The following is a 12,847-nucleotide window of genomic DNA, read 5'->3' as shown; positions in this document are numbered from 1 at the left end:
ATTCTCACATGTCCATCTTTTCAGAAAAGGCTTTGAGTGTGAATTCCCCCGAGTTATTCAAAAAACAAAATTACAATTAAAATTAATTTATTTTTTTGAAAGTATGAACTATTCTCATGGTGCCTTTTGAAGTCTGACGCTCATTTGCTCAATGTATGGAAAAGTGCAGCATGAACATTCAGCTAAACGTCTCCTTTTGTGTTCCACAGAAGAAAAGTTTTTAATGACATGAGGGAAAGTAAATAGAGTAAAGGGTAGATCATTTTCATTTTTGGTTGAACTATCCCTTTTATAATACACATTCTGTGTGCGTGTGTGTGTGTGCACTCTAATTAGATTGTCAAAACTGTATGATTGACGACAACCCATAATTTCTCAGTGAATCATGGATCACCATGGTAACACTGGAACATCGAAGTGCAAAAGTGGCCCTTATAGAAAAACAGAGAGTGCTTGACATTTACCGAACGGAAAGAACAAAACCAGGACACAATTACAGCGCACACAAGAGACAAAGAAAGAAAAAGGGCCATTCGTTTCGTTTTCACATTAGTATTATTTTTTCCTGATGTAGACAATATCACACAGTGATAATTCAGAGACAGAAAGAGAGAGAGAGAGAGAAAGCAATAAACAAGCATCTTGTAAACAAACCACAGCGTTACTCACTTAGTCGAATTCACCGCAAAAACCACACGGTACAAAAATAGAGCAACTCTCCGAAATTCCTTCAAACTGACCCACATTTACGATTCAACAACACTGGAGCAACTCCTAAACATTCATTGTGTTCGTCTGAGGACGATAATGCTTTAAAACATTCCATTTAATAATATAATAAAAATTTATAATAATAATAATAGAAAAAGAGCATAACTTGATCGTCAGTATTCTTACGCATTCTATGTTTTGAAACATCACGGTATAAACATTCGGCATTCGCGCTTCGTGAGTTTCTGACGTAATCAGCAAGCCATGCCAACCGGGGACCAGGGAACAGGCGTCATGTGATCAAGACCCAGAATGCAATGGGGCCTGACGTCACATGAGGAGCAGGGTTACACAACAGCCAAATCCACAAACCGTGCTAAACAGCTGCTGGACGTCCAGATCCAAATGCCTAGGACTTCACGTTCAGTTCGGCACTTGCGACACATGCATGATAATGAGGTCGACGTCAGCCTTGCGTTCCTCCGTTAAGTTCAAGATGAATTTTTTTACGTGAGCCTGAGAACGAAAGTTTCAGTGTTTTCGAAAATACAGAATTAAAACGAGAGCAACTGGCGCCCAAAATGCAAATAAGTGGGCGGAGTCCGAAATGCCAATCAACGGGCGGAGTCTAAATGCAAAGTGGGTGGAGCCCGAAATGCAAATAACTGTGCGGAGTCCAAATGCCAATTAGTGGGCGGAGTCCGAAATAAACATGCACGTCTGGCTGAGGGGCATCACTGCTCTTCTCGCTCTTCTTCCTCGTCGAGCGAAACAACGCCGGACGAAGCCACATCCGATACCTTCCTGCGCGCGGAATATTCCGGCGGGAGGTAGACTCCGCCTCCGCAGTCCTTACAAGGCGTGTCCTCGTCTTCGAATGTCTTGGAAAACGTTTCCAAGCAACAGGGGGAGTGGCCTCGCCTGTGCCCCGCCCTGTGTAGGCGGGCTAACAGTAGCTCCTCCCCTCCCTGAAGAGCGCCGAGGATCTTGGTGGTGAGGTCGGCGGTGGGCCCCGGTCGCAGCAGCGGGTGTCTCTCGTCCAAACTGCACATGCTGGAGCAGAGCGTGTCCGACGGCGACCCCGGCGACCCCACTGGAGGTGAAAGGTCAGCGCCCACACCACTCTCCGCCTCACACAGGCCATGCCCCCGCAGGTGAGTCTGACACACCGGAGTGTGCAGGAGATCCCGCAGGTAATGAGGGTACGAGGACAGATCTGAGAGGAGACCACAGGTGCGTTAGAATCACAGCAACAAATCAATACTTCAATCAAGGATATTTACTTATTTTTACTGGAAAACAAGATTAATTTTTTTTTTTTTCCTGATATTGTTTGTGGTCTTATATAATCACATATCTCTCTCTTTATCTATCTCTCTCTCTATCTATCTCTCCATCCATCCATCCATCCCATAGTAATAATAAATAAACTAATAAATCAATGAACTAACAAATGAATAAATATATAAAAACTAAAATACACACCAAGAAAATACATTAAAAATGATATAACAAATATATATATTTTTAATGTATATTGTGTACATAAATATAATTGGCATAAACTATTTATGTTGCATTTATTTTAATGGAAAGTAACAGGTCAGTCACTTCAGTGCTATTTTCCCTTCACCGTCATTTGGCTGAGAGTTTCTCTTTACCAGAACGGTGGTTATATATTAAAGAACAAATAAAGAACAAATATGTCCTGATTGTCTGACCGTCGCGCCGCAGCACCATTTGGCCTTCAACAGTTAATTGGTGCTGGAAGCGTGTCGTAACGCATGTGATTAGAACACGGTGTAAACCTGTAAACTCTAGCTGTACAAGAGATGAGAAACTCCATTCCCTTCACTCTCTACGGTCTGCCACAGCAGAACACATTAAACTTGCAGGAGAAATTAATGCTGGGATATCAAATAGCGCCGGAGAGCAAAACGAGAGAGAGAGAGAGAGAGAGAGAGAGATGTTTTCTGAATGAAAGTAGGGCACTAGGACAGTAACGTCTGTGCTGCATTTCTGCGATTAGTTTGATGGGGAGAGAAAACGAAAAATAGATAAAAGGATGGAAGAAAAAAATCTGCTGACACAAAAATAATGTTTTGAGAAGAATGTGTAATGTCTTGTTTTCGCATACCTATAACTAAACTATAATAATAATAAAATAAATTATATTTGTATGTAAAACATTTTAATTATTATTTTTCCCTGATTTTTTGCTGTATTTATATATTCACAGATTACACACAATTTCATTTAAAGTAAATAAATGAATGACTAAAATTAAATAAAAACTAAAAAATAATTATAAATAATAATAATAATAATTACAAAATAATAAAATAATAATAAATTATTTAACAAAAAATATATGACTATTATAATATAATGCAAATGATTTATATTATAATTTCTAGTATTATAATTATAGAATTATAGTTAATTATAACTTATAATAAATTTTAAATTACAATATTAATTTAAATAATTTAAGGTGATAAATTGCTACCTGTGCTCTGTGTAACGGGCTCATTTGCAGGCAGAAAATCTTCATCATAAGAATCGTCATTAGACTCGTCACCGTCCACTGAAGACCAGGCGCGAAGCTTTGCCTCTGCGATGGCAAACTGCTCTGCCACTCCTGATAAAAACACACACATAATGACATTACATACTTCACACATCATATCTGCATCAGATTTAAACTAGATCACACACTGCGGTCATTTGATCAAATGTAGCAGAGGGTGTGATGCGTCGCCGTGGATACAGGATGATTGATTGTTCTTATTGCCTGCCACATAGAAGCCATATTTGATTGACAGGTCATTTGAAATTGGACAATGCCTAGATGTGCGATGATGACGACATCACAGCAATGTCCTCGATGAGACAGGAAGTGACCTCAGCACTGCTGAGCTGCAGTCACACACACACACACACACACACACAGAGCTCTGTTCAGACACGCTCATGTACAGTATGTGGTGATTGGGTTAGAGAGCCAATTAGCTAATTAAAGCTCTTACACTCTCTCTCTCTCTCTCTCTCTCTCACTTTATTGACAGGACAATTTTTTTTTATTCACTTCAGAAGCACTTGCAGCATATCTGCGTACAGTGAGAAATTGCAAAATATGTACAATAAAATTAAGTAAAAATACTGCAAGTTGAGATATAAACAATTAAAATATGTGCAAAATAATATATATACAGGTGCATCTGTATATATATATATAAAACAGCAACAAAAAAAACTCAAAAAGGTGCAAAATGAAAATTAAAAAAAAAATACAATAAAAGCAAAATAATTAAAATATCAATAGGTGAAAAAAATAAAATTATATAATAACAATATAATAAAACAATAAAATACATTAAAATAAATCAAAATAATTAATGTCAATAGGTGCAAAATAAAGTAAAATGCAATCAAATAAAAAAAAAAAAAAAACTAGAACCTTTTTGCTCAACCAGCTGTACTCAAAAGACCTCATTGACCAGCATTAAACCAGCATGAACCAGTATGGAAATGAGCTATTAATGAATTTAACAAAAAGGAATAAACAATTTGGGTGCAAAAATAACCAGAGTATTAAAACCCTTCCTCCATCTGTCATTGGTCAGTCAAACAGATAGTCCCGCCTCCAAACTCACATCATTGGTTGAGGTTGACAGGTCAGGCTTCTCAAACTAACAGATCAATGTTTTGAATATAGATGGAGTCTCTGTTTCTCTCAGCAACTTTGCTTGCAATAATTCATAGATTCATCCTTCCATTCATCTTTTACCCTTCAGCAAACACACTCACACACAGCGAGTTTTGGTAAATTTCCTACAGTTCGATTTTATCCACCGAGTCACTGAGTGTGTGTTTCTGCAGGATGGAGAACAAACACACACACACACACACACGTTCACAAGGACATTCACAAACCTCAGCTGTAAGTGAACAATCCTCACACACACACACAAACAAAATGATATGAATACTTAGTCACTTTATGAAAAGGACAATCCTGCGACATTGACACAGAGAGAGAGAGAGAGAGAGAGCTGTGAATGAATTCCTCTAAGGTTTGGCCCATAAATCATTGTACATTTGCAGGGAAAATGCTTCGTCAGACCAAGAGCAACAAAGTAACCTTCAGAAGACAGACGGGCTCCCGTCTCACCTCTTCCTCATCTTGGGAAAGGTCAGAGGTACAGACGGGAATCGTTTAAAGCATTGTTAAGGAAGTGGAATCGTTAAGCAAACAAACCGATAACTCATGAGCTCGATCATTAGTCTGATTACTCATTAAAGGAGCTGGTTCTCAAGAGTTATTTCTCCATCAGTCAAACTCGGTTGCGTGGTTTGTTAGCGAAGTCAGTGCAACAGTATTATTTATTGACTCATTATTTCTCTCTCATCAATAACGTTTATACATTTGGAAGACGTTTTTATCCAAGGCACCTTTAAGAAATGCATTTGATCCATTCATGCATTCCCTGGGAATCAAACCCATGACCTTGGTGCCATGCTTTACTATGTTAGAAGATAACAAAAAAAATAAAAAATAAAATACAATAAAAGCAAAACTGCAAAAAGAAACAAAATAAAATATACAATAAAAAAAAGCATGGATGGGAATAACTCATGAGCTTGTTTGCTGGCCTGATTACTCCAAAATAAAATAAAACAATAAAAAAAAAAGATAAAATAACAATTAAAACCTCAATAAGTGGAAAACTGCAAAACAAAAAAATAAAAAATACAATAAAAATACACAAAATATATGGATGGAATAACTCATGAGCTCAAATTGCTGGTTTGATTACTTCAAAATAAAATAAAGTAAAATAAAAAAAAAAAACGAAATAATGCAAAACAACTAAAATTTCAATAGATGCAAAACAAAATAAGATACACATTTGTGTCCCAAGTGTGTCCCACACTTTGTCTTTCAGTTAATTAAGTGCATCCTGTATTTACAGTGCACTTTCTCTTTTTGGATTTTTCAGTGTGAACGCACTGCTCACACAATTTCTACAAAAAAAAAGTGTGGAATAGTGCACAAGAATGCAAATTGGGATGCACAGAGGAGAAAGAAAGTAAAACAGTATTTACATGTTGTCAAACAGCTGTTCAGATTTTTATATTCACTATGGTGTTTAATCAAACAAAACCAAATACTTAAATACTTTATATTTATTTTCACACATTTATTAACACGTAAACATTTTTAAATTTTTATCTGGACTAAAACATGCAAGATAAGATACCTGAAAATGTTCTGATTCTTTATTATTGTTTGTTATAGTTGTGGGGTTTTTGTGCGTTGTTTTTTTTTGCAGTTTAATCTGTTTGAAACAACACATGTTTTTTTGTTTTTTTTCAAGCACTGGTCAATTTTGAGATTTTGGGCTTTTGGCTTTTCAAAACATCCTTTTTCTGACTAGTGGAAATCACAAATACACATTTAAGTGTTTATTTTATTGCACTTTATTTATTTGCGTCTGTAGATTCCAGCTACAACCCATATCTTTAAAAGTTTTTTCTCCACTTCAGCAGCACTTACATACACCAAAACTTAGAGTTTTATTCCTATCTATATTCTGAAGAATTTTACTGAAGGGTTTGTTTATATATCATTCACACTCATTTATAGAACATTTTACTCCTAAAAACATAGTGAAAATGTGTTTTTTCTGACTGTTGACAGTATTTTCTGATTATTCAGTCATAAAAAGAGAAATCCAAAATCCCCACAGTAAAAGTCTTTAACTCTAATATGTCAACAAATTAAAACAGGAATTTTGAACCTGGCTTCATCCAATGTTCAGATTTATTCTCTGGAAATATACGCAAATTAGTGCAAATTTAATCAGATAATGCCTCATTTGCGTATTTAAATAAAAAATTTCAGAAAACTTGTAAAACAAAGAAAGTTTGCTATTCTTTAAAGTAATAAATCAACTGGGTAAGTATGGTGGTATCTGTTTAATTTTTATAATATTCACCTGTATTGTCTTGTATGCAACAAAACACACAAAGCATATAAAGTTTTTTTTTTTTTTTTACATGAAAACTTATTAAACTTATTATTAAAAGGACAAAACTTCAGTTTCTGTAACTTAATTCAATACAATATACCATAATAAAAGCTTCTGATATGGTGACATGCCTAAACTACTGGAAGTGATTAAATAAGGAGCGGATCTCTAGCAGTCACTGACCTGCAGCGAATCGCGCCTCCTGCTCGCCCTCGGACAGATGCGAGTATGACGTGAGGTGTGACTCAAGGGCGCTGGGCGTGTCGGTGGGTTTACACCAGCCCTTCCACTCGATCAGGTGAGCCACGCGGCCATGCGCCATCGCCGTGGGCTTCGTCACATGATCTTTGACCACCTGCGAGATAACTGTGTGTGTGTGTGTGTGTGTGTGAGAGTGTGTGTGATATTGGCCGTGGATGGCTGGTGTCTAGGGGGATGTTAAATAAGGAGCGGATCTCCAGCGGTCACTGACCTGCAGCGAATCGCGCCTCCTGCTCGCCCTCGGACAGATGCGAGTATGACGTGAGGTGTGACTCAAGGGCGCTGGGCGTGTCGGTGGGTTTACACCAGCCCTTCCACTCGATCAGGTGAGCCACGCGGCCATGCGCCATCGCCGTGGGCTTCGTCACATGATCTTTGACCACCTGCGAGATACCTGAATACACACAGACACAGGGGTCAGTGACCCGAATGCTGCATAATACACGAGGAATAATCCAGGTCATGCTGTCAATCAGTACGACACAAAGGACTCGTCACATGCATTGAAAGCGCGCGCGTGTGTGTGTGTGTGTATGTTTACCGTGAAGATCTAGGGAGCTGTGATCTCTTGTATTCACAGTGTGTGTGTGGGTCAGGTTTTGTGATCTTTGTGGAGACCAAAAGACCTGAGAACAATACAGCATCTCAATGGAGACGCTTCATTTTCAAATCTATTGTTATTTGCCATTATTGCTGTAACTTTTATTACACTACCATTAATCAGCATTAAATTACTGCATTAACTATTGAGAAGGTTTTAAAAAAGATGCATCACCTACAACAGGAACTTAAATTAAACTAAATAGATATTTGACTATTGGTTAACATTAATCAGTATGAAATTAATGCATTTTAACTACTGACGAGGTATGGTGGTATATATTTTTTACCCTGTTCACCTGTCGTGTCATGCCTTTTAATAAATGCAATGATAATGCAAGTTTTGTTTTGTGAAAAAAGGTTATTAAACTTAAGAGGACAAAACTTAGGTTTCTGTAATTTAATTTAATACTGTAGAGAAGGATTTAAAAAGGTGCATCACCTACAAAAGCAGCCTAAAATAACTAAATAGATATTGGACTATTGATTAACATTAACCAGCATTACGGTGTTAATTATGGATAAGGTTTTAAAAAAAGGTGCATCACCTACAACAGCAGCAACCTTCAACATTGGTTAACATTAACATGCATGAAATTAATGCAAAATAAAATATATTATTTAATTAACTATTGACAAGTTTATATAAAAGGTGCATCACTTACAACAGCAGCCTAAAATAAACTAAACAGATATTTGACTTTTGATTAACATTAACAATCAGCATTAAATAACTGCATGTTAACTATTGGCAAGGTTTAAAAAAAAGGTGCATCACCTACAGCATCAGCTTAAAATAACCCAAATAGATACTGGACTTTGTTAACATTAATCTGCAAGAAATTAATGTATTTTAACTATTGACAAGGTTATAAAATGATGCATCTCCTACAACAGCAGTTTAAAATAAAGTAAATAGATATTTGACTATTGGTTAGCATTAACATTAAATGGGATCCCATGAGGTCTACATGTAAATCTGATGTAGAAAAATTTTCACTCAGAAAGTGCTAGTAAATTTCAATTAATTACAACAGAAACAGCAAATAGCACATTGAATTAAACACAGGTTTTTGATGAAAAAAGACTGAAACATACTTCAATAATCTGTTTTATTAACAACCGTTTTAGAGGCTGTGCAAATTAATTATTATATTATGATAACAGATTTTTTTAATCACAAATATTCCTGTAAATATTTAAACAAATGTTATAGTAGGGTTTGGATGTGGTATCACAATTTGTTAATGAAATCAACAAAAGTCAGTAAGAGAGATGCGATCTTTACCGTGAAGTGAAGATCTCGCCAGCGCTGCGATCTCTTGAATGGTGAGAGCTCGTCTGGATTTAGGTAACATGTCGTTGCTGTCCTCAACATTTACCTGACAAGAGAAGACAACACACTGAGTAAAAGCTTAAAGAGTTTCATTTCAAACAGTTTCATTTCAATGACAACAAGTTTTTTCCTCTTTTGTAAGTGGCTTTGGATAAATGCCTCTGCTAAATGCATAAATGTAAATGCAATTCAAATTTAGTTGGTTGGTTGCATTTAATTGTATAGCCAGCTTCACACGGCAGATTCAACATTCAACAACATAATACATATTTCTGTCAGGACCACTATCTTCAAAGAAGATTGACAATTAGCATACAGTTTGGACTAGCGGTATGGTTCAGCCTAGCATGGATAAAAGCAGGGAGAGCAGCGATAACCCCCTATGGTAATCAGAACAGAAATACATAAATGTATTACAGATATCAATATGTTCAACAATTTAATGTACACATTTTAGAAATTACTCTGATTCAAAGGGGAATCAGAAGGCCGAATCCTGACTGGACGAGAGGAGGAGCTGGGGATGGAGGAGGGTAATTAGCAACATGAAAGCTGCTGCTAATACTGAAGGACTTTATATATGGATGCTGTGATAAGCGTCGTATCCCATAGGAAGACGTGGATCAGCTGACATGACCTGCCAGAACTAACGCTACGCTTGATAATTATAAAATATAAAAAATATTCTATAAAATTCAGCTTAGAAAATAAGACTAAACAATTTTGTATATACACAGCTCTATAAAAGATTCTTTAAATCAGTGATATTTTAGTGAGATACTAGAATATTTTTTATTTATATTTTGAATTAGTTCTTATTTTTATATTTTATATGTTTTCATTTGAATTTTATTTAAGTTTTTAGTAATTTTGTTGTGTTTTTGTCATTTTTATTAGTTTTTTTTTTAAATAATGTCGATATAGCTTTTATTTGTATTTGTATTTCAGTTTTATTTTTATTTATTTTAGTATATCAAGTTACGCAAATTTTCCTTTGGAACCTAGCTGAAAGATTTTATTTAATTTCAGTTAAAATTTATTTTATTTCATTTCAAGTAACGAAAACGTTATATGGTTTTAGTTAACTATAATAACCCTGCATTAAAAGCACTTAATGTGATAAAATTTCTCTAAAAAAAAAAAAAAAAAATCCTGGGGCCATCTTACAAAATTACAAACATAGTTTGTAATTCAGTTTTAGTCAGTATTATGCAATATTGGTAGAAGAAAAAAAAAAAAAAAAGTAATGCACTACAAATTCATACACAGTCACACACAAGCAAATTAACTAAGACTTAGCATTTTCTGGAGCAAATGTGAGAGGAATTTGGCCTGTTTAAACTCTAGGGTGTTGCTAAGGTGTTCCGAGTGTTGCTAAGATGTTGTTGGTGGTTGCTATGGCAATGCTCAAGTCTCAGTTATCTTCTAGTCTGTAAATATGGCTCTGGTTCCTCCATCAGTGTGCATCTGTGGGATTTTTTTCAGCTGTTTTCTGGTCCAGCAGGTGCATCTGATCACTTAGTAAATCAACAGCACTATTCACATCCTCAACAATAGGCTTACATGATTTGAGAAATCATAAATGCTGCACTTACACACTCAACTTCAAGACGTAGTGATGTAAAATCTCTAACACTGAGCACTAGTAACAGCTTCTTGATTTTTCAGCAAAATCTTGGCCTCAAAGTGAGAAACCCTCATGAGCAAAGCTGCATTTCAAGACCTTCACGTCTCATCGGACTTTACAGCAGCTTACAGTGTGTGTGTGTGTGTGTGTGTGTGTGTAAGGTCACAAGTGTTTCTGTGTCGTTAGTAACCCCAGGGGACGCGCGGCGACATGTGCACCTGGCGTGTGAACCCTCCTGAGCATGTATGAGGTTACTCATGAGGGTAAACGCATTAGCCAATGCGTCATGGCACAGTTAGTGGCACTGGTGGCAAAAAAAAAGCAACAGATACATACTGAAATAAAAAGCACGCGAGCGCCGTCCCCGAGAGCCCTCGACACACACGCTGATAATTCCCTACACGAGCGGAGGAAATAACAGCATTACAGTCTGCTGCCGTTCTCTCTCACACACAAACACACACACACACACACTCACACACACGCAGAGAGCATCGCCTACTGCCCTACTGAACACTGAGCTGAGATTCAGTCCCTGAAGAGCTCAAACCCAGGAGAACGGTGCAAATTCAATGAGAGTCGGAGTCTGTTAAAGGAGCTCTGTCATTTTACAGTCATCTCGTTTACTAAAACTGCAGCTGATGACCTGTTACCTCAATAAAAGAATGACATCGACCACAGCCCAGACACTCACTAGAAAATAATAGAATAGAATAGAATAGAATAGAATACAATACAATACAATACAATACAGAACAACGCAATACAACGGAAAATGACAATCCAGCCTAGATGGAGATAGAAACAGTAGTAAAGTGGAATAAACCCCCCTAGAGCTGAATAGAATAGAATAGAGTAGAATTTAATAGAATTTAATAGAATAGAATAGAAGCACTGCAGTACAACAGAAAATAACAGTCTAGAATAGATTGTGAGAACAGATGAGTACAGTGGAGTATAATAGAACAGTGAGGTTGAATAGAATAGGAGTAGAGTAGAGTAGAGTAGAATGCAGAACTTCAGTGCAGTAGAACAGATGCCAGTCTAGCCTAGATGGAGAGAATAGGAGAAGAGTAGAATAAAATAGAACAGAGCATATTGGAAGAACTTCAGCGCAACTGAACAAAGTAGTCTAGACTAGATAGAGAAAACCGTAGTAGAGTGGAATAAAAAAATCCAGTTTAAAATAGACTAGATGAATAGAATAGAGGACTGCAATGCAGTAGAACATAAATTAACAGTCTAGAATAAATGGAGAGAATCAGAGTAGAATAAAATAAAATAGAACAGAGCAGAAAATAATAGACTAAATGGCTTGACCAGAATAGAGTAGAATAGGACAGAATACAATAAAATAGAAGAGATTAGAAGAAACTCAGTGCAGCAGAACAGAAAATAGACTCATAGAAAACAGCAGTAGACTGGAATGAAATAAACCAGAGCAGAAAATTATAGATTTGATGACCAGACTACACTATACTAGACTAGACCACAATATGAAATAATAGAAATATAAAATAATCGAATAAAATAGAATAGAACATATTTCAGTGCAATAGAATGGCATATAATAAGACTAGATGGATAGGAGTAGTACAGTAGAGTAAAACATTATAGAATCGAAATTAATAGACCAGATTAGCCTAGATTAAAATAATATAATACAATAAAAGGACGTCAGCGCTGCAAAACAGATAATAAGAGCCTAGACTAGAGTACAGCAGAGTAGAACAGAATAGAAAATAATAAGCTAGGGGGAAAATGGAAAGGAACGGAACAGAATAGAAAAGATCAAAGCAGACTAGAACACAAATCTCGGTTTCTCTATTTGCATTCAAACCAACCCTATGAGCAGACACACACACACACACACAGTGAGAGATCCACAGGTTTTATAACAGCAAACACACAGTAATTAAACAGGAGCACTTTGACATCAGGAGACTCATCCGTCTGAACAGTCAGTCTGTGAGGCTGGAATACACACGCATCTCATCATCAGACAGCGATTGATGGCTTCACAGACCCCACGGCTCCTGCGCTTCAGCACAGCAAACGAGCAAAGACGTGATTCACTACATTCCCAAACACACACACACACACACACACACACGATGATGACTAGTGAGCAGTGATACCGGCTCTCCGCTCGCTCACACAGGAACAAAAGCTTCTCCACGGAGTCGGTCGTCAGGGACATGCCACGTCGCGCTCACACCCCGTTACTCCGCTGGAACTTGGAAGTAAACGAGCATTTCTATAGCAACCAGTCACCAT

At 36.8% G+C, this 12,847-nt stretch overlaps 1 protein-coding gene across 3 annotated transcripts in view; it reads right to left on the bottom strand.

Annotated features, from left to right (window-relative positions):
* Nucleotides 1-536: 536 nt before the first annotated feature.
* The window catches only part of LOC107733398 (protein FAM131A-like), a 23,925-nt gene continuing 11,614 nt past the window's right edge, over nucleotides 537-12,847 (bottom strand). For 2 of the 3 annotated variants that reach the window (XM_016544998.1, XM_016545000.1), the window contains 4 exons: nucleotides 8,896-8,989; nucleotides 6,930-7,112; nucleotides 3,221-3,352; nucleotides 537-1,927 (listed from right to left, as the gene is read on the bottom strand). In XM_016544998.1, coding sequence (XP_016400484.1) covers nucleotides 1,446-1,927; nucleotides 3,221-3,352; nucleotides 6,930-7,112; nucleotides 8,896-8,989 — 891 coding nt within the window. In that variant the 3' untranslated portion in view covers nucleotides 537-1,445. Of the gene's footprint in view, nucleotides 1,928-3,220; nucleotides 3,353-6,929; nucleotides 7,113-7,218; nucleotides 7,402-8,895; nucleotides 8,990-12,847 lie in introns of all 3 variants that reach the window. The other variant, XM_016544999.1, reaches the window with a different exon arrangement.

This window comes from Sinocyclocheilus rhinocerous, unplaced genomic scaffold (assembly GCF_001515625.1).
Source record: "Sinocyclocheilus rhinocerous isolate Xijiao unplaced genomic scaffold, SAMN03320098_v1.1 scaffold910, whole genome shotgun sequence".
Lineage (NCBI taxonomy): Eukaryota > Metazoa > Chordata > Actinopteri > Cypriniformes > Cyprinidae > Sinocyclocheilus > Sinocyclocheilus rhinocerous.
Note: the sequence above shows the minus strand (reverse complement) of the source record. Positions and strands in the feature narration are given on the sequence as shown.